The sequence below is a fragment of the Nipponia nippon genome, unplaced genomic scaffold (genome assembly GCF_047370975.1).
Source record: "Nipponia nippon isolate SJK-2023a ecotype South Korea unplaced genomic scaffold, ASM4737097v1 scaffold_1, whole genome shotgun sequence".
Lineage (NCBI taxonomy): Eukaryota > Metazoa > Chordata > Aves > Pelecaniformes > Threskiornithidae > Nipponia > Nipponia nippon.
Window position 1 is genome coordinate 31,799,385 of NW_028262290.1, and position 22,468 is coordinate 31,821,852.

General features: G+C 44.6%; 1 protein-coding gene across 3 annotated transcripts in view; it reads left to right on the plus strand.

Moving 5' to 3' along the window:
- Positions 1-208: 208 nt before the first annotated feature.
- Positions 209-22,468, plus strand: part of ZNF704 (zinc finger protein 704) — a 114,243-nt gene continuing 91,983 nt past the window's right edge. The window contains exons 1-2 of one of the 3 annotated variants that reach the window (XM_087750970.1): positions 209-656; positions 19,672-19,919. In XM_087750970.1, coding sequence (XP_087607096.1) covers positions 375-656; positions 19,672-19,919 — 530 coding nt within the window. In that variant the 5' untranslated portion in view covers positions 209-374. The remainder of the gene's footprint in view (positions 657-19,671; positions 19,920-22,468) is intronic. The other 2 variants (XM_087750964.1, XM_087750978.1) reach the window with 2 other exon arrangements.

Here is a 22,468-nt window from a genome sequence, read left to right on the forward strand (position 1 = left end):
CGGAGCCGCGGTCGGCGGGAATCCAGTCCGGGTTTTGGTGCCGGGGACCGGCGGCGGCGAGGAAGGGCGAGCGGAGCAGACCCCGCGCCGCGCCCGACAGCCGGGCCGGGCCGGGCCGGGCCGGGCGGCAGGCCGCCGCCGCCGGAGGAGGAGGAGGAGGAGGAGGAGGAGGAGGGCGGCGGGAGCAGGTGGGCGAGCGGCGGCGCGGCCGCGCCCGCGGGCCCCCATGGCCGCGGCGCTCCCGCCGCACACACCCACCGCCGCCCCCCGGTGAGCGCCGCCGCCGCCCCTTGGGCTCGGCGCTGCCGCTGCCCGCAGCCGGGGCTGAGCGCGGCGGGAGGCGGGCCGGGCCGGGCCGGGCCGGCGGAGGCACCATGCAGGCGCGGCGCTTGGCCAAGCGCTCCAGCATGGGCAGCCGGCGGCTGAGCGCGGGGCCGGCGGCCGCGCAGGCGGACGGGGTCCGGCCCCCCAAGCCCGAGAGCGCCTGGAGGCCGCCCCGGCGGGAGGGCTCCGCCGCGGCGCTGGAGGAGGAGGACGAAGACGAGGACGTGGTGGTGGAGGTGGAGGAGGAAGAGGAGGAGGAGGAGGGCGGCCTGGGGAGCCCCCCCCCGGCGCTGACCGGCCACGGCAAGGGCCCCCTCCGGGGCAGCCTGAAGGTGCGTCCCGGGAGGGCGAGGGCGGGAGCGGGGCGGTGGCGGCAGCCGCCCGGCCCGGCCCGGCCCGGCTCGGTGCCGGCGGAGGGGCCCGGGCGGGGGTGCCGGGCTGGCGGGGCGGGCCGGGCCGGGCCGGGCCGGACGGTGCCCCGGGCCGGGCAGGGGGAGCGGTGGGGGCGGCCGCTGTGCCGCGCCCCGGCCGGGCGGCCTGCGGGTGCCGGCGGGGCTGGGAGCGGGCTGGCGGCCGGCGGGGGCGGCCGGGCCCGCGCTGAACCAGTCCCGGAGGAAGCGGGTGCCCGCGGCGGCCCGCCGGGAGGGCGGCGGCCGGCCGGCTCGGGGGCTCGGCGGCGGCCGGTGCGGGCGGCTAAAAGGGGGCGTGGGCGGGGAGTCGCCGGTGTCTGGAGTAGTTTGAGTGTTGAGAATAAAGACTGTGCTGGGGAACGCGCGGGGCTGCCGGGGGTGGCGAAGGGTGTTCAAGCCGGCCGTTTGCACGGAGGGTGTTTGGAGACCGGAGTGGTGCCCGCGGGGGGTGTGGGCGAGACGGTGCTGGCTCCCGCGAGGGAAGGGGGCCGTGGGGAGGGGACCTGGGTGGGCGACTTGCGAAAAGTTTCTGGATGCAGCAAAACCGCGCGGAGACCCGACTGAAACCGCGTCCAAGCGTGCGCGGGCAGCCCTCTGAACTTGGTGCGTTTTGGAGCAACCTGCTGAACGCTCGCAGGCTGAGATCCTGCAGACCTGGGCTTAATTATTTTATCACGAGGGTTTTCTGTAATTATTTTTCTCTTGGGATAACCCGGATAGTAGGGTTAAGTCTGTGTGTAGGTCTGTGGAGGATTCATGTGATAAGTGTGCACTGGTTCTGGAAAATAAATGTGTATTAAAGTTTAAATGGTATCCATTTGGATTGAATTTTTTTTTTTTTAGTCCAGATAACGATTCTTACTTAACAAGACATCAAGGTTGGCGTAGTCGTAGCGCCATGTTACCACTGGGGTCTTCCCTGTGTCCATAGAATTAAAAAAAAAAAGGAAACCAAAACAAAAAATAAAAAAAATCCCTGAAGGGAAACAGCAGCAGAAATAGAAGTTATCCCCATATTGCTTCAGAGCAAGTTTGATATAGCAGTGACAGGATAAATCTCACCCAGTTGGGTCACTGGGCCCTGTCCTTGTAGCTGTTCAGTGAGTCATTCAAAGGCCAGGAGATGTGGTTATGGTCTGGCTGGGTCAGACCATCCCCGCTACTGAGGTCTGGCAGGCTGGGATAACTTTCTTGCTACAAAACCTGTTGATACTTGACTGGTAGCCTAAAGATGAAGGGCACCGTAACGGGCCTCTGGTCCCATCGGTCTTCCCATCGCACCGAAGCTCCAAGTGGTAGAGGAGGCTCAGAGAAACTGCCCCTGTGTACCTGATAGGTAAAAAGTGTGAAAGTCTCAAATGGAGCACAATAATCTGAAATATCAGCTGGATTACATAGGTATAACCTGCATATAATGTGGGTTATCGGAGCATACTGTTCTCTTTGTCAGCCTTCAGCACGTTTTCAAGTCGTAGGTCTGTTAATATGAATCGAGGTCGCTGGTATTTCTCTCTTGCATTTAAGACCGTATGTGCATATAAGAGCATTGTGCTCACATGTATTTACTTACCTGGAAAGTAAACCTGCCTCATAGGTGAGATGAGTGGAGTAATGTGTATTAGGCTACTTCCAGCAATAAACTCTCAAGTCATCTGCAGCTCTGTAGTTCAGTAACCAGGTGCAGGTATTTACTGACTTTGGAAGAATATTTCTAACCGTCATGACCTGACTCATTTTTGCTTTCAGTATTTGTACTTTAAGTACCATAAACTAGGAAAACTGTTATAATTTAACATTTTAAAGAAATTGTCTTTGCTTTCTGTATATTTCTTTAGGGACTGATATGTAGGAGTACGTAAAGTTTAATCTAAGGATTCTTTCAAGTAATTTTAAAGCCACAGATTAGAAGTGAGAAAAGTGGGCATGAAATGAATGCAGAGGACCGACTGCAAAACCGCACAGGGTAGTAGGGCTGGCACACTCCGGCTGTGGTTTGTCAAATGGGATTCCTGGCCAAGAGAGAACTGGCGTGGGATTAGCAGCGTTTGACTCCCGGACTTGGCCTTCCGAGTTGGGGTCCGGGAGCAAAGGGAAGTGAAGGGGTGTCCACTGCAGAGACAGGGCATAAACTGTTGCAGTGTCCAATATTCTTCAGAACGAGAGACGTCCTGAAGGGCTTCAGAATTTAATCAGACTTGAAAGCAAAGAGGTCTGGGTGCTGGTTTTGCAGTATACACTATCCAGATAATGCAATTAAAAAGCAGCACGCAATGTTTTGGTGTGCGGCGTATATACGGATGACACACGCGTACGCTTGATGTCTGTGCCCTTGGGTGGAATGGCATTTTCAAGCTAGAGGTTTCATGGGCACTTCACAAAGTCACTTCCGTGGAGTGGCTGTGGTACGTAGATGAATGCATCATAGGGTCTCCGATGGAATCAGTGTTTTTAAAAAGTGCGTGAGAATTTGGTCCACTAGTCAAGATGAAAAAAGTACCTGCACCGTCAGGTCTCACAGCTGTGTTGTCTCCACCAGAAAGAAGCCCACTGTGTGGCTGCACCGCTGGTGGTTTGTTTTTGACCCCCACTCTTAAGCGTGGGGGTAGAGAGATGGGAAGAAGTAACTTTATAAAGACAAATCTTATTTCTCCAATTTCTAATGTCTTGTAAGGAGAGAACAGATATGACAAAAAAGAGAGTGAGAGAGACTGTTGGTCATGGGGAAGATACAAAAATTGTTTCTTATATTGCCGTAGCCACATAGATGTCCAAGTGGAGGACACTGGAGAACACTTTTGTTGCTCTCTTTTCTCCCTGCTATTCTAACACGATGCTGGAAGAGGCATGAGTGTGCTGTATGTCGCTGGTGGGTAACGGCAGGGTAGCCAGAAAGACTTTGAGAGCCAGTAAAGCCTTGTTGAGAAGTGCTGGGATTTCTTGTTTTGTCAGAACTGGTACATTAATCTCTATAGGAAAACAAATAACACCAAGGTGCTGATTTTACAGACTCATTTTGCATGTGAAACTCTTTCTTTCTAACCCACGCTTGCTGCTTTGGCTGCATCTGGATTTCCAGCCATTTGAAATTAGATGAAAAAGAATAAATAGCGTAATTACCAGTACTTTGTCTTGAAGCGTGGATTAATTTGCAGTCCTCTTTATTTCATCTTTTGTATGGAGCTTGGTTCAGATACCACGAGCAGCCACGTTAGTACCGCACTGGGGTTAATCCACTCCATGGAAACTGCTGTTGAAGTAGGGTCCATCAGCGGTCTGTGATGCGGAGTTTATCTGGTACTTGGTGAGCAAGCCTCCCTGCAAGTTGCAGAGCTATGCTAATTTGCCTGTAAACCACTAAAGCACTGTGATTGGGCTGGTAATGAACATGGGCTTGTGATAACTTGCCAACATGGTGCAAGGTTTTCTCTGCTGTTATAGATAGTAAAGGGGTTAGTGCTTTCTTCTATTTAGCCCAGTTGAGCTGCCACTTCGTCTCCAGCCTGTTTTCTGTCCCCAGGCTCAGAATACGGACACAGGACATTTGTAACCCAGCTGAGTATGGGGGCTGCTCCTGTTCCTCAAGCATTATGTTTCCATGGTTTCTGCCCTTTACCTTACCATAAGCACCCATGGAATTATTCATTCCAGATACTGGCTTGTGTGTGAGCACTTCTTGGTAGTTCAGAAGGATGCATTTCCCACAAACGGATTTGTTCCTGCAAATATGCAGCTCCCAAAATCATGGGAAATGAGCAGAAGAAGAGTCTGAAAACTGAAGGCCCAGAGGGCTGTTCTGTGACACAGGCAGAATATGATAGCTCAAGCTGTGTAAGCAAGACTTCAATTTCATGCACGTTGGGCTCAGTTTTGCCCACCTTGCAAAGTGGAATTTGCAACAAGTGCAAAGTCCAGAGCACATGCAAGTCTGTGCCAGAGGTTTCAGAGCGGGGATGGCAGATATTGGTTGGAGTCTAGGTTAATCCAGGAAAACATATGCTTTTGGACATGATTTTTGTGGTTTGTTTTGTTTTGGGTTGGTCTTTTGCCTTTTTTTTTTTTTTTTTTTAAAGATAGAGACATCTGTGTCATACATGGGATGTAGAAGAATCTTCAGAGTTTGTCTGGAAGAAATCAGTTGCCTGTTACTTATGTGTGTTGTTTGGCTGGGTTGAATTCTCTCTCTGCTCCTTTGCTCCTTTTCTCTGCATTCTTTCTAAGGCCAGGCGTGAATTCATTGTCATCCTTTAAATCAAACTTTCAGCATCAGCTTTGCTGTTTGAATGGACTATAGGCAAAACATCTTGGGCAAGACAAACTTTTTTTTTTTTTTTTTGCTTGATTAGGAAAGTGTTATTTAATTTAGCTTTCGTATGTGTGTGCAAATACATTTTAACAGGCAGTTTGCAAAATGCAGACTTCAAATACCAGATTAGCTTAGTGGTGGAGAGATCTCTAAGACACATTAGGAACTTGCATGCTAACCTAAGAGTAAACTGAAATGTTCCCTCTCAGACTAATAATGATAAAGATGTTTTTATAAATACTACTAGCTATTAGAACACCAGAACTCGTGTTCTGATCTTGGAGCAGGATCCTGTTAGGCTAGGCTGTGTACAAACTCAGAACAAGCATGATCCTGCTCTACCCTCATCTGCGAAGTTGAAGATAATGGAGGGATACTGATGGACTGTGGGGAACAACTAAAGGGTGAGACAGGAGAGGCAGATAAACACCAGCAGCTTAGCCATATTTTTGTAAGTAGATAAGCTTAATTGATTTTTAAGTTTCAGACTTCTTTCAGTTTCTTATAGTCCTTGAGTGAAAACCTGGCTAGTGAAGTTGGTGTGGAAATTGCATGAGTAGACTTGGGATTTTTTTTCTTCCATATTAAAAATAAAAAAAGTTTATACGTAGTATGGTTTATTGGAGGCAGAGCTGGAGGTGGTGAAGATTGTAAGATGGTATTTTTTCTTCACTTTCCCATAATAAAGAATGAATGGGAGTAATTCGCTGAGGATTTTTGATGTAATTTTGTTTTTCGCTGGACACAGACCAAGCATAACCACTTTGCCCTTAAAAGGAGTTGTGTTAGAAAGCTGTAAGTATGTGAGAATAAAGAGGTACAGTAGAGGCACTAATAGTTTTGATCCTTATTTGCTAGACTGTTTTCAGTCTAGAATGAGTTTAGTTGAGAACGATCAGTTGGCTGCCTTCAGGTACGCAGTATGTACCGGTGGATAGAGATGTGCTGCTGCATGTTTATCACAGAATCACAGAACGGCTGAGGTTGGAAGAGACCTCTGGAGGTCATCAGGTCCAACCCCCCTGCTCCAGCAGGGACACCTACAGCTGGTTGCCCAGGACCATGTCCAGACAGCTCTTGAATATCTCCAAGGAGAGAGACTCCACAACCTTCCTGGGCAACCTGTGCCGGTGCTCGGTCACCCTCACAGTGAAAAAGTGTTTCCAGATGTTCAGAGGGTACCTCCTGTGTTTCAGTTTGTGCCCATTGCCTCTGGTCCCGTCACTGGGCACCACTGAGAAGAGCCTGGCTCCACCTTCTTTCCACCCTCCCTTCAGGTATTTCTACACATTTTTAAGATGCTCTCTGAGCCTTCTCTTCTCCAGGCTGAACTGTCCCAGCTCTCTCAGCCTTTCCCCATAGGAGAGATACTCCAGTCCCTTAATCATCCTGGTGGCCCTTTGCTGGACTCTCTCCAGTATGCCCACATCTCTCCTGTACTGGGGAGCCCAGAACTGGACCAAGCACTGCAGGTGTGGCCTCACCAGTGCTGAGCAGAGAGGCAGGATCACCTCCCTCCACCTGCTGCCAATGCTTTCTCTAGTGCAGCTCAGGACACCATTCACTTTTTTTGCCACAAGTGCAACTTGCTGGCTCATGTTTAACTCGGTGTCCATCAGGACCCTCTTCCCAGCTGGGCAGCCCCCAGCATGTACTGGTGCCTGGGGTTGTTGCTCCCCAGGTTCAGGAACTTCACATTTTCCCTTGGTGAACTTCATGAGGTTCCTGTCAGCCCATTTCTCCAGTCTGTCCAGGTCCCTTTGGATGGCAGCAGGACTGTCTGGTGTATCAACTGCTCCTCCCAGTTTTGTGTCATCTGCAAACTTGGTGAGGATGCACTCTGCCCCATCAGCCAGATCAATAATGAAGATCTTGAACAGGACTGGATCCAGTATTTACCCCTGGGGTACACCACCATTTACTGGCCTCCAACTAGGCTTTGTGCCGCTGATCAACACCCTCTGGGCCCATCCATTCAGCCAGTTTCCAGCCTACCTCACTGTCTGTTCATTCAGCCCATACGTCAACAACTTGTCTGTGAGAATGTTATGGGAGATGGCATCAAAAGCCTTCCTGAAGTCTAGGTAGACAATATCCGCTGCTCTCCCCTCATCTACCAGGCCAGTCATTTTGTCCTGTTCATCAGGCTGGCCCAGCATGACTTCCCCTTGGTGAAGCCATGCTGACCCATGATGATTTTCTTGTCCTTCACATGCCTGGAAATGGTTTCCAGGATTTGCTGCTCCATCATGTTCCTGGGAATCAAGGTGAGGCTGACCAGCCTGTAGTTCCCTGGGTCCTCCTTTTTGAAGATAGAAGTGACATTTTTTTGCATCTGAAAACTAAGTATTGACAAAATGCTTTTCATGGTCTGGTAATTAACATTTGTAATGTGTCCTATGACAAGTGCGGATGCATGAACCATCTGTGCCTTTCCTGACCCCGTGGTCTTCCAGCCTTGCTTCTGACCCAAGGTCACAGAGAAGCCTAACAGTTCTGTAGATCAGCTTTGAGTCCTACTCTGTGTTTTCCTAGCTGCTAGATTAGAAATTCCAGTGATATGAGAGCACCAGAGAGATCTTAGCAGACTGTGGGATAAATCTGTGCCTCAAAGTATGCCACTTGGCCGTCTCAAAGATTGGAGCTTTGCTGCTTGGGCAGTAGGGAGCATGCTGCTCTTGGCTGGTGTCTGCTCTGTAAATACTGCTGTGGATTGAGCAATGATGCTTCTTCCCCGTGCCAAATGAGAGTGCCCATTGGCTTTGTAATACTTTCAAGTGATTTACTGAATTGCTTATTTCTAAAAATAGTGAGCAGCTTGACCATTCCTGCAGCTTGAGGCCAGTCCAAAGACTACAGAAGGACGGTAGGCTAGGAGAGAGGCTCTTATTAGTGTTTTTGTTTATTTGTGAAAATTGAACAGGAAATATAAGGTGAATAAAAAGAGCATTCATTAGCTCCTGTGGTGTTCAGCTTCAATCTCACGAACTCGTGTTGATGTTTTTCTGTAGCATGTTGCCGAACAGAGCACATAGGAATTTAATGTTATTGCTGTTTCTGAACGATCTCTGATGGGATCGCTTTCACCACTCTGGCACCTTGCCAAACTTTCCAATCCCAAACGATGATTGCAGTGACATTTGTCTCATTGTATTAAAAAGTACATGTGTGGGTGGTATTTGTTGTTTGACAACAAAACTAATGAAGACAGGAAGCTGAACAACTTCTGTTGCTTGAACTTTGGATAAAAATACAGATCTTTTTATTGGTGTTTTTGCAAAACATAAAGAATCAAATTTCCATAAAATCCTGACCCAGCTGAAGTTGATGGAAAAGTCCTCCTATTTAAGCAGATTTGGGATTTCAGCCCAGTTACCTAACCACAAGGGTGAATCCATCAGTCTCTTAAAACCTTTCCGCAGCGGTCCTAATAATTTTTAAGTATTGCTTCAGACTATAGAAGACCATTATGATCACTGGGCACAGAATCAGAGGGAAGGTACAATGCCTCAACGATTAGATACTGAAGTGTGAAATTATATAGCTCATCGTTTTATCATCTTTAATGTATTTTTTTAACACAGTGGATAGATAAAAGGTTACTTGAACTTTAGATGGGCAGCGCAATTATGACGAGCAGTCGTAAGACTGGATGGTTACTTACATTTTTTTTTTGTCCTGCTTCAGCAGATAAAGTGGCTAATACCTGCATCATACTGACAGAGAGAACAACTTGTACAATCACCTTCTATAAACTGGACTTTGTAAAGTTGGCGAGCTAAACATTGGAGCCATCCTGATCTTTTATGTATACGCGCATATCCCTTTGAAATGGCGGAAAGAACTATCTTTGGATCAAAAATGCTTTTGATCTCATATATCTCAACAAATATATTTTTTTAATGTAATTGTGACAAATGTAAGTACTGCCAAAGGAACAAAATCTGATTTTTCTACTTTAAAATACTTTTAAAGAGAACACTGTGATGCATTTCTTGCTGCTTTTAGGTCTCGGTTAGTGGTGGCTCCTCTGTACCTCGTGGTTCATAAGGCCATGGAAAGTGGTCCTCATCTGGCTTGCAGAGCAGAAAAAGGAAAAAGCAGAAAAATGAATAAGGGTGAACTGGTAGTTGCTAAGGATTTACAGTGATATTTTACTGCAACATGCGTGGCCACCACTGTTCTAGACAATTGTGCTTACTTTCTCAGGGCAGGAGAGAAGTGGTTGGTCTTGCAGGTGTTTCTCTTTCCATGCTGGTAGGTTCCTCGGCTGGAGCAGCAGCCTTTGCAGCGCAGCATGCTTTGTGCCAGGGCACTGGGCAAAACCAGACGGTGTTTGTGGAGCCATGGTGAGGTGATTTAATGTTTCATCAGTTCCAAAAAAGGACAAAGCGTTCTCGTCTCCATCCTTCCTCCAGCTCCCAGCCATGCGCTAGCTACCTTGGGCTTGGGCCAGAATTCGTTGCGTGCTTTTGTGGGCTACTGAAACAGCGAGAAGCATGCAGCTGAGAGTCTGTAACCTCAATAAGTTAAGGTGACTCAGGGAAAGGCTTGTCAAGCATCTTGACAGTGCCGAGGAAAAGATGGGTTATTGCAGCTAGGGCACGCATAGGGAGGAAAAGGAAGGTGAGAAAGGGAGCAAGCCTTCCTCCTTTGGAGGAGAGCAGACATTTGACTGGTTGGGCTGTGCTTGACTTTGGGCTTGATTGTTCTTCAGGTTCTTTGTGAAGGCTCTTCTGCCATGAGACATCGTTGCATTCCTCTAGTGGTTTGATAGAGGGCTGCTTCCTGGAGTGGCTGAGGAAGAGACGGTCATGTTTGGCCTCTGCAGGTTTCTACTAGTGTTATGCCATTGATGCCAGGGATAATGAGATGAAACTCTGTGATACTACTTATCTGCATAGTCAGACCCAAAAATAAACTCCTTTTTTGGCACCTCTCCCGCTCTGAACAGGAAAACTGCTAGATGTTTTTGTCTGGAGCCGAACATAGATTCGGGAGAATCTCTTAAACTGGGGGCAGCACTCCTTGCTTGTTCATCTCCTCTGAAGGACCATGCTTTCTACTTCCAGGCTCGAGATCAGTTAAGGATGTATTCTTAATTCTGATCTTGTAATATCTCCTTCGGGCTCTCCAGGCAGCAAAGACAGTAGATACTTTCCCACTGGCTTCTAGGACCCTCTTTGCATCTCTTACAAGTAGGAAAAATCACCATTTCAGAGAAAATAGATGTTCATAGGCATACCATAGAAAATACCCTGATGTGAGGTTTCAGAACTTCAGCCAGTGCAGTAAGAACACACGATTTGATGGTGCTCATTAATTACAGCTTGTAATTACAACCAGTAATGTAATAGAAAGAAGAACAAAAAAGTTTGTTTGAACTTCCCTGCTACCCCTCATTAGCACAGTCGTTTTTATCTCCAATCCCAGTTTTTTTAAACTTTCTCAGAGGTGACCAGCAAGACCCAGGTGTATCCTCCTCCTCTGTCCTTCAGTGCTCCTCAGCCAGCCCAGGGCACATGTTTCCAGTCTCTCTCCTGTCCTGTGCGTGGCCACAGCCTGCCCCGGCGACACCAGGCACTGCTCACGCTGCTTTCGCCGCAGGAGAGGCGAGGGGAACCTACTGCCTGGCAGACACCCTTCCCGCTTGAACAGCCAGGCACGTAGGTCGCTGCGAGAAAATGTGGTAATGGGTTTAGTTCATTTTGAACTCACTGTTTGTGAAACCAGTAATTGGGAAGGCAATTATGGCTGCCCATTCCTGGCCAGCCAAGTCCTCTTCAGCCTGGTGGAGTACCTGAGCACTCAATGGTGAGTGTGTTTAGCAAAGCTTGAAGTGCAGCAACAGGACAGCTAAATGAAAAACGAACCTGTTTTTTGCAACTATGATCCTCCACTTTCCTTCTGTTTAAGGCTTTCCAAGCTATCTTCTTAATTTTTAGATGTTTACAGGCATTGTGTTTCTCAGGCCCTTATTTTATTTAAGAAAAAGAAAACAGGGCTGAAAGACCTCTGCTGAGATCCTTCCAGAGACGCCATGCCCGGGGGCCGTCGTCCAGTTGAACCCAGCTAGCCAGGTTTGCAGAGCGGTGACTGCAAGGCATCCGCTTCCGTGCGCAGCATGTCCAGAATGCAGAACACGGAGTTATTTCTTTAAGGATTGAACATGGCAAGCAAATTTGGAAGATGCACGCATTCAATAATTAATATTTGGTAATTGTTACTAATTGGTGTCTGATGATCTTAGAAGTCATGTCATGTACTTTTCTGTAAGGAACTTACTATGGCTGCATGTAAGATGGGAAAGGAAGCTGCTATACTTTCACATCTTCATCCCTTTGTTCCTGTGGTGGAGAAAAAAAAGCTCAAATATAGAATCATAGAATTGTTTCGGTTGGAAAAGACCTTTAAGATCATCAAGTCCAACTGTTAACCTAGCGCTGCCAAGTCCACCACTAAACCATATCCCTAAGCACTGTATCTACTGTATCTTTTAAATACCTCCAGGGATCATATCTCTGAATCATTTTTGTTTAGACCTGAAAATGGTGTATGGGAAGGGCCATGGATTCCCAGTGTTCATCACTGTCTCTCCCTGTAATCTTAGTAACGCCTCTCTGTCCGGTTTTAATACCATCTGTGCCTCTTGTGCCATGTTAGTTTCACATGTCACAAGTTGGCCGTTCTTTTATTTGGAGTACAACAGGTACTTGGATGGGTACTGAATTTCAAATGTGGGAGTGGAAGTGTCTGTCATTCATCTGGATAGATGCTGTGTAATTCAGAATTGTTGGGGTACACGGTTTTTGTAGATGAGTTATATTTAGCCAGATAAGCGCTGACATACACATGATGATCAAAGGGTACAAACTTCTTGCTGACTCCAGTTTTTGCTGCCTAACACCATATTGTGAATCCAGGCAACATAAATGTTTAGATTTGTATTTTAATGTCTAGAAAATATATTCTAGGGATGGTTTTGTATATTCAGTCAAATGGTGAAGATAGGGACTTTGTCCCAGCCTGGTTGAAAATGAATACTACATTACTATACATTAATGCGTACTATATGTTGTAAAGAATACTTACAGTGACCTTAAAATGCATTATTATCTTCCGTATTGTTAGAGAGCAGCAGTTTACAAATGCTTAGAGTGATTAGATTGACATGGTTTACGTGTAATGAGCAACCACTGGTGAAGCAAGTAATTAAATGCAAAGTATACTCGAAAATGTAATAACACATTGAAATTCAGGGCAGATTATTTCCAAGCATCATTATGAGAATCTGTCTTACTTCTTTGTATTCCAGTATGAATAGAGATTTCTGGTGAAATGGAAATTCAATGCATTCTTTCCTTCCAGTGAGGACACCGTTTTGGGATGGCAAAAATTAGAGCCTTTCTACATAAAAAAACCTCTGTTACAGGAACTTGAACTGGAAATACTGTACGAAGTAGTATGAATAAACCAAAACCTTTGTCCCTCCAGGGATTTAATTTAAATATTTTTTACTTGCATGATGTTATCTTGGTAATAAGTTCGGTGTTTCTCATTGCTGCTTGTTGTATTTTGCTGTGAACTTTACTCCTGATTTCTTTCTTGTTCAGAAAAGTAGCTTATCGCTGTCCCTAGAGCATAGCCTAGCTGTTCAGGCTGGCCTGAAGAGAGTATTGCAGTTACTGAGCTCTTGTTTTGGCTGAACTTTTTAAATGTGTATCAGGTTAAGTACATACATGTCATTATTGTTTTCCATTAATAAGCTAGGCTGAAATACATTGATGCCTTCTTTCGCTTCGCCCATTGAGCTGCATATTTGTTCTGTAGTGGATCAAAAATGTTGCTAAAGCCTCGTTTAAAAAAAACAAAAACAAACTTGTGACTTCCGTTTTCTTACCAGATGGAAGTTTTATTGGCAGTCCCTAACACTTAGCATGCTTACGTGTATTTCAGAAAACGGAAAGAGATGGTCACAAAGTCAGAATTTAAACAATTGTTTATAAAAAATAAGAGAGTTATACGGCAGGTTGGCTGGTGCTAAACCGTCTTGTAGCTATTGGTGTTTTTTTAATTGGTGTTTAATCAAAAGAGTTTTTTGATGGAATTAGACCAACTGATTACATAGTGAATCAGATGGAAATCAAAAATCCTCGTCCTGAGCCGTCTTCCTTAACAGGTATATAGTGTTAATATTGTACATAGGCCTAGGACTCACAATTAAGTTAAAATTATTTATCTGTTGACAATGCAAATTTATCCAGAACTGGAGCAGCGTGTTGGGTGACTGCTGTTGGGGTGGGGGTTTTTTGTATGCCTGTTCCCCCCCTCTTGCCTCCTCCTAGGCTGGAAAGCGGCCAGCGTGGCTTGTGAGGGATCCTGTTGGTTTGGGGATGAAACGACGCCGGGGGTGAGTCCAGTTACGGTGGCCTGTAGCTGAAGTAAAGGAAGTGTAGCTTTACGGGATGAGGGAGAAAAGGAAGTTTGTACAAAAATGGAAACATGGCAATGGCAATTGTTAAGATAAGGTGTTATTTTTAAGCAGCTAGTTCCCCAAAGCATATTCCCACTAGTGTGTTATTTTTTTATAGGAGTTTTGGATGCAGTCAACTTTTGTACAGATACTTCCCTCCACCCTCGTAAAATATTTTTAGTGTTTTTTAGAGGTACTTTTATTGCTATTGTTGTAAAATGAGCTCTTTTATCTGCGTGAACAAAACATAATGGCACAAAATAGGCCATAGTTGCAAGATTATTTAATATACCCAGGCCTCTAGGATTCAAACTGTGCACAGACGGGTCTTTTGCAGGCATCTAAGCCCCTCCAGAATCCCAGTAGACAAGGTGAGGAGAAATAGGAGTTAGCTGGTGTCCCCCAGAAGATCAGGGGAGCCCACTGGGCTCTCACTGCCGTCCTGCTGCCTGGCAGCGTGACGCAAGCCTCGCTCTGCTGAGCCTCTGTTCGCTGGCCTGCTTCTTGGCAGGCAGATGCAATCACATGTGTGGCCAGATCTTCTGCAGCTGGCGTAAATCGGCGTAGCTTCGTTGAAGATGCTAGATCGAGTGACAGGGCGGGAGGCAGTGCTGCTTGGGTGAGCGATGCTCTGCGCTGGGCAGCTGCCTTCTGCTTGTGCACTTCCATCTCATCCAGTGCCCGCTGCCTGACTCCTCACTGGTAAATCAGCCCCTGAATTGTTTATAAGACTGTCAGCACAGTAGGCACGGTATGTGGCATGGCAATTCTTGCAGTGTTTTTTTTCTGTTGCCATCTGTCTGTGTAGACCATTACAAAGGCTGGTAAAAATGAGGTCTGTGCTCCTGGTGTGCCCACCTGGATCTACAGGTGCTGCACAAAAAACCAGGAAATTTGAAAGAACATAGGTGGGAGTCAGTTTTTACATTTGAAGGCATATTTCTATACATTTGGGTCACATACAGGTAAATGATGCTAATATTCTTGGGAGTTTAATACTTTCCATTGTATAGGAAACACAGACATCTTAATGCCTTTTAAATGCTAGCAAGCCATTTGAAAATAACTAACTTCAGTTTTTAAGCAGCAATGCACCAGAAGCAAGGGCAGATGCTAAAGCCCAGTCAGGTTGTACTCAAGAGATTATATATATATATATATATAGTCTGTCAAATGTAAGTCTCTGCATTTGCATATAAATATGGTAGGTCTACTTATGCTAGTGTTTGCTGATCCTTTGACTAGGCGGTTCAATACTTAAGCTGTCTGTCTGATCAATAATTTTTTTGCTATTCAGGGCAAAATCCAAGCTGAAATTTAACTGAAATTGGAGAAGACTGAAGTTTGACTGCAACGTGAGCATCTTATCAGGATGTGCTTTTGGGCACAACAAAAATTGACTGCAGATAAGTTAAGGCCTAAGCTATTGAAAAATTGCAGTGTGCACATCCTCTGTAAAGAATAAAGAAAAATTTCTCTAAATTCCTCAAAATCTGTGCCGATGTTGAGCATGCTTTAATTTGGGCAGGACTTCCATTGCAACGCATGGTCTTGACTGGGGCCTGTGGAGTTCAGGACTAGCAGCTTGGTTATGACAAGATAGCACCAAATACAAGTTTCTATAGGAAGACTGAGATGGCTTTTGCAATGAAAAATTATTAATATACTGCTGAAAATATTAATTGTGGTAATCATTTAGCTGTCACATGGAGTATTAAACTTCACCACTTAAATAATAATAATAATGAATCAAGCAAGAACTTTAACTTAGAAGTAAAACCCTCAACCTAAATATATACCATTGTCTTGACAACTTCAAAACAGAAACTAAAATGGTTTCCTTTTTTTGTTTAATAAAGCTTCTGCTTAGAAACCAAAGCAAGAAATGGCTTACGGTTTTTGCAGGAAGATTACCAAACTCCCTGGTCAAAGTAGCACCTGTCTCGGTCTGCCAGAGTAGGGCTGCCACAGCACCGCGCTGCTGCGCTCGGCGAGCGAGCATATCTCAAATTGAGCAAGGGAAAACTGCTCTGTGACCCAGCTCGTGCCTTTGAAGAAGTTCATGGAAACAGTTGGGCTATTAGGTGTTGAAAACTCAGAGGAGAGTGAGCGGGAAGGCCAGTGCTTGCTGAGAAGCAGGGAAGGAGTAAAGCCGGATCAGACCTCAAGTGTGAGCTCCAGGGAGGAAGGTGCGGGTAATACTGAGCTCTTGTTTCCAAGCGGCAGCATATCAAAAGTTTCCCTTGCCCACTGGTGATGGGAGGGAAGCTGTCAAAGGCAGGTGAGGGTAAGTGCAGACAAAAACAAAGATAGTTTTTAAAATTTGCAGATGGTTTATGAATTCTGTTTCTCTGACTGAACTTCCAAGCAATGTCGGTTGCCTGAGGCCAGGTTGCAAAGGACTCAGTTGAGAGTAAGCTGAAGGTTGCTAATGGCTTAAGGGTGAAAATATGCAGTGAATTGCATAGAAAAACAGTTAGCCTATTATAAAATGGCTTGTATGAGTGATAATTAATCAAGTGCATGGAAAAAACTTTAAGTTTCTTATCAGCAGTTGATACTGGAGGCAGTAAGGTGGCAAATACGGAGGTATGATGACAAGAAAAGCCAAACCATTAGGGAACAACATAATCGTGGAGTTTGAGAACAACTAAGGAGAGAAAAATGCGAAGTATTGCACATAAGCTGAAATAAATTGATGTTACGGTGTTAACATCTGGCTGTCTGCAAGACAGGCTGTGTCTGCTTGGACTAGACCTTCCACAAAATTTTTCCTGAAACATGTTATGGACTTAGAGGACCACCGCAGGCCTCAAAGCGGTTAAAAGAATATGAAGGATCTATGGGGGAAAAAAAAACAAGCTTCCTGATAAGATATGACAGAACAGTTAACTTATCTGGAAAGATACGTCGGACGTTGTCCGTGTTATCTCCGAACTGTGAGTGATGGTGAAGCAGAGCTTGAAAGCAGAGGGGTCCTGGTGGTTAATCAATGTGTTTGCTACGAAGCGAGGAATCTGATGAGTCAAGTGACTCCCCACATCAACGGCTGCTTGTGTAGGTGGTTGGATTTCCAGCAAAAGACCTATACCCTTCCAGATAGGGCAGGTGTCTCAAGTGGAAATGGGTCTTGTAGACATGGATGAATTAAAATAGAAAAACTGCTTGTGGAGCAGGAGAAAGCTACCGGAGAGTGGCCACCAAGAGAAACTCTTGGCTTTCTCTCATGATCACCTGCTTTTTAGAGCAGAAAAGATCTTTCATCTGCAGTTGCTCTCAAGGGAAAGTTTAGAAAGAGGTTAATGTTTCCAAACATCTGTTGAAAACTGAGGGAGAGGGTTAGTATAAGCATTGGATTTGGCTATTTCTGGCCATTTAGACAAAGGACGTGAACTGCATGGCAGCAGCTCTGCAATGTTCTGAGCGCTTGCTTCTGTGGTTTTTGTCGTTCCTCGCTTCCATTTCTTTGCATGGGGCTGGCTATTAATTATGGTGCATTGACATATGAAAACTAAACTGTTGTTTGCATGTATTTGAACTGGGTTTGAATAATTTTGATATATACAAATAGACTATCTGTTATCACAGTACAAATATTCTGCTTTTTACATTTTAGGGTTTATTTGTACAACTATAGTCTGAGTCTGCAATAGTTGTCGTCACTATTTAGGTCTGTAAAGAAAATTAATAATGTATGGCACAATATGTTTGCTGAAACTGGGGAAAATATTACAGTTCCATAAATAGAGGAATTTTTTTTTTTCCTTTGGTAAAATCATGGATTTATTAGGTTAAAAAAAATTATCTTGCTGAATACCATGTTCAGTCTGGCATTGGAGAGTAGGGAAGGAGGGAGGCTGCCCCTCTCCCATGCTCTCGGTGCTTTCTCCGCCAAGGGTTGCGCAGAGCGAGGAGGAAACTGCTGGGTCCTGCCCTGCATGTGTGTGCACCAGCACCCTACCATGCACCGCCGGTGTAGCAGCTCGTGCCCTGCGCAGCACCGTCCTCTGCACCGGGGAAGGTGGAAATCCTGTGGGGGGAGGAAAAGGTATGTGGTCATGCAATGGAAGGCCATATGGCAACGGAGGGGATGGAATTCAAGTCTTATTCGTACCTTCGATTGGCATTATAAAATTTCTAGGGGATGGATATTGGAACTTGGCTGTTTTCAGGCTTTTTTTTTTTTTTGCTTTAGTGCATCACTTCTAAGCCAATTTTGATGAAAATTGAAGGCAACTCAGCATCTGTTAAGATCCTCAGGCACTCAAAAAAGGGCTTACTGTAAATCTAGGAAGTTTTTTTAAAAATAATCATTAAATCAGAATTATATTTGTGTTGTTTATATGTCTTCTCCTAATTCTATGTGATCACATGCTGACTGTTTTGTCTTCCAGGCAGATTTTCTTGGTAATGTGTCATCTGTTTGTGTGTGAAGAAGTGTAAAATGACTAATTCTTTCTACTATTTACATTCAGAAAGTAACAATTCTAGTTTTGTTCTTGAAGCAACTGCTAAAAGCCCTTCCGTGGAAACACTAGAATGAGACAGCTAAATCATTGGTCCTAAGTATTTATGCATTAGCGATGTTATATACTTCACCGAACAAAACAAAAGTACCGTGGCGATTGTCTTTCCTGTGAACTTAAAATTGCTTGTACCATTTTTATACCTGCCAAGGTCTAAAAGCTATAAACAGGGAGATTTGTGGGGAGAGGAATGTATTTTTATGTATTTTTATGCATAAATATATACACATATACGTTGATTAATTGTTTTGGATGCTGAAAAGGAGAAGGAGTAAGGGGGAAGAGTTTCCATAGGAATTTCAGCTTACTGGTGCTGTTACTGTCTGGGGGTGGCACATCCTGGATTTCTCCACTGTAAAGATCAGCAATAATTTGCAAGTATCTAAAAATCCAGTTTGCAAGTCCTAGAGGGTGTCTGGATTTCTCTGAGGTGGTGCCTGTGGGGTGGAAGTACTTCTGCTCAAGGCGGGGCAAGCAGCCATGTTGTTGGGCTGTATTTTGCTGGGCTGTTTGGGTTGGGTGGAGGGGTTGCCTCCCTGGTGCATCTCCTGGACTTGTGGCAAGTTAGCAGTTGAAGATATTAACAGCACAGCTATCCAGAAATAACTCTGTTAGCTGATGCTTCTGGTAGGCTCGGTGTCCGCTGGGGCACGAGGAGGCTAGCAGGCTGAGGGGCTGGAGGAGCTCGGCCGATGTACGGCGGGACGAGAGGCTCGCGCCAGCCTGTGAGATAGGTCTGCCCCCGTGAAGCTGAGGAAGCGTAGCTGGCCAGGGAATGGTATTGCAGAGGAAAATCGAGATCATGGACTTTGTTCTGCTTGCTGGGAAGGCGGAGTGGCTTGGTTCTGCTGGCTTTCCATTCTCTTCACTGCAACTCTACTATAGTTCTCTTTATAAACACCAACACGTTGTATTCCAGAGAGGTAGTGTATTTGTTAAGATACCTATTTGCTTGGGAAGTCTTTGCTTACGGGAAGCAGCAGACCTGAAGATCTGAGAAGCACTGGCAGCCAAAGGGACAACCTGTGTGTGTCTATGCTCCTCACCGCTGGCCGTGGGTCGTGGAGCTGGCCGGGCTCCTCACGGAGATCCTGCCGGCATCGCTTGCTCCCCTTTGCATTCTGGCAGCTGAGCTGGATTGGAGCAAATTATTTTTCTGCTCCTGGAGAAACCCTCATTTACAAATACAGCTGTTAAAGAATCCAGTAAGTGGCTGTCAGAAGCACTTTAATTTCTTGGTTGCCTTTTATCTGGATAAATTCTGCCTTTCTTCCTGGAATTTTAGGAGGAGGGCAGCTAGGATTTCTTTTGCGTAGTTATGCAGCAACAGATGTGTGTACATTAAATATATGTTGCATATACTGTGGTTTCTGATATTCCCATTCAGATACCTTTTTGATTTAGCATTAAGAGGCAACTGATTGTTTTATCAAATGGACAAGAATTGCTTATTTTTCTGGATAGTCTTCAACACTGAGAAATTAATGGCAGTTTCAGAATTTATGAAGGGCAAAGAAATGGTATTCTCTGATTCGAAGAGCTAATTAGAAGTAAATGCCTGTGGGTATTGGGTTTTTCCCTTCTACATTTTAGGAGCATTAGACGGAAATTTAATAACTGCTTTTAATTTTACAGGCAGCCAGCATCAAGCGTGAAATGACCTTCCCTGCATTTCAACAGGAGGATCTAAAAAGTGACATCAGTCGAAAACTGCCAGACCAACAGTTTCTCCTGTTCACCACAAAGGAGGAAGATTTAAAAACAGCAGAGACCAAAAAACCAAACAGAGCGCATGAGTATGAAAAGGAAAACACTCGTTCTGTTTGTCTTCTGGAACAGAAGCGCAAGGTTGTTTCTTCAAATATTGATGTGCCTCCAGCAAGGTAAGGAAAGTTGAGGGGTTTTGTTGTGTTTTGTTTTAAGCTTTTTTTCCCCCGCCTCTTTTTTTTTTTTAAGTGGAGTATTAGAATCAAGTTTGGTATGCAGTACAATGAACTGATAAGACTAGTATTCGTGTCCAAGCAGTCCAAAGTCAATCACAACTCCATTACTTGAGGGATCTGCTAGAAGACTGAAAACAGTAGTAGCAGAAACTGAGACCATCTGCAGTGTAGGACTTCGTATTGCTTTTGCCATGTTTTTGGTTTTATCATGTGCTGCAACTGAGGTACTCCCAGAAGAGGACATGTCTTAACAGGAAAAGATTGTTGACCCAGCTTCGCACCAAGAACTAATCTTCTAAATTAAACACAGAATCATCTTACCTACTAGCAATTTTTTTAATTGTTATTTTTTATTTTTTCTGTCATACCTGCAGCCACTTTATGCTCATGGGAGTGTGCAGTGACTTATGCTGCATAGTGAGGATGTAGTATCTTACATTCTGTTATATCCCTGCATAGGTATACAGCTGGGTCATAATGTGGTCCATGAAATGGGTTAATAGAAAAAAGTAGTGATGAAAGGCCAATGCAGGGAAATAAAATTTGTACAAAATGGGGATTTTGGTATTGCTTTTTAATTTGTTATTCCTTGAGGATCTATTGTGAATGCACATAAATGTTTGTGTCTTCAGCATTTGCATCTGGGCAGTTACACTTTAGTTATAAACTATTTATATGGAATTATCTTGAGAAAAGTAATTGTACTTTAATCTGAGACTTGACGTATATCACAACAAGAAGTTCAAGGTTTATTTGTCTATTTTTTCCCTTCCTGATATTTAAGTGGAATAATAATAAGAGAAGGAGAAACTGAGAATTTCATACTGGCTAGTGATTTAAAGAGAAGGGCCTGGAACATACAGACTAGAACCTTGAACTTTGGGGAAGGACTTCACTGTTTTGAGAGAGAAAGGGAATGACTCCTCTAGGAAATGCTGAACTTTAGTATAAAAGAAACATATCCAGCAATGCTAAGCAGATTCACTTGTATAAATGGTGAAAACGTGACAACAAATTGGGTATTCTGCGTTGCAAGATGACAAATGCTTTTTCTTTTTTCTTTTTGTTATTTGTGATTTTGTGTTGGCATCAGTCTATCTGCAAATATTTTTTTTTCTTAACTTGCCTGATAAATACACTTGCATGTAATAGTCAGCGAAATGCTTTCTGAGTTTATAGTGCCGCTTAAAAACCATGTAGTCAAACTGGATGTTTTGTTGCTTTTTGGTTTGTTTGCTTTCTGAAAACCAATATAAACCAGCAGGTTCTCCCACATCATCCAGAACAGGATGACCGTTGTTTTCCTCTGGCTCTTATAGATGACACTTGTGAAAACTGCAAAGTTCACGAGCATTTTGACAGGATTCCCCCCCCCGCCCAATATCTAGTAAAAAGCTATGCATTAAAAGCTTGAAAATGTTAGGATACTTATTTGAGATTTTCACCAGTAATCAATCCCGTAATGGCTGAGTGCTCTTCTCATTCATGCTTATATATCTCAAAGCAAATAGGATCATCAGAAAATTCAGGTCAGCAGGGATCTCAGGAAGTCACCTAGTCCAACCTCTTGCTCAAACCATATGTTAGCAGTTCCATTTTACAGTTCAGGCAGCTAAGGTACAGGATTTAAGTGCCTTTTTGTGTGGCTTCATGCAGATAATCCACCTGAAGAAGGAGCTGAGCTCCCCTTTTCTGTAGCTGCAAGATCATCCTTCCTTGGAGGAATGGATATTTTTTCCCCAACAAGGTGGAAAAGAGAATGAATAAACATCTTTAATGCCTTCTTAAGACTAATTGTGACACCAGTTATGAGCTCAAGATACTTAAGATGATAGGAAATATGTTCATTTGCAAAGATGTCTTCTAAAATTGTTCATTGTTCCTGTATTTTGTTGTGAACAGAAAAATGATCATATTATGTTGTTGCATGTTTTCAGACATTAGCAGAATTAGCGAATGAAGTAGGAAATAAACCTGGAGTCTAAATTTGGTAGTATGATAAACATCTTGGTCACTAGTGCTACTGTTCTGAGGACATTTAACTTTTTCTTTTAATCTGAGCTGATTTGTTGGTCCATTCGTCCACACAGGACAGGAAGAGCGCTAAAACCTTTGCTTGGTGATCTTACTAAGTATTTGTTGTTGTAATGAGGGGAATGCCCAGTCTCTCTTCCCCTTCAGCACAGTTTGATCTCTTAAGTCATATTCTCTGAGAAGTGAGAGTCCAGGCATTTGATGTTCTCCTGCCTCTTTATAAGCCCCTTCCAGTCTTCTGTCTAGGAGTGTGCTGATGGGGTTGCGTGTTCCCCTGAGATGAATTCCTCCTCTGTTCTCCTGGCAGGACTTGTTGGGATGACTGTCTTCTCTGATGAGAACATCCATCCGCCTTTGCAGCTTGCTAATTGCCTTCACAGATTATTTGTCGTGTCCAGTTGTGAACAGTCATCTTGAATTAATCAGATGATGTTTACAAAAGCGTGGGAGAAATA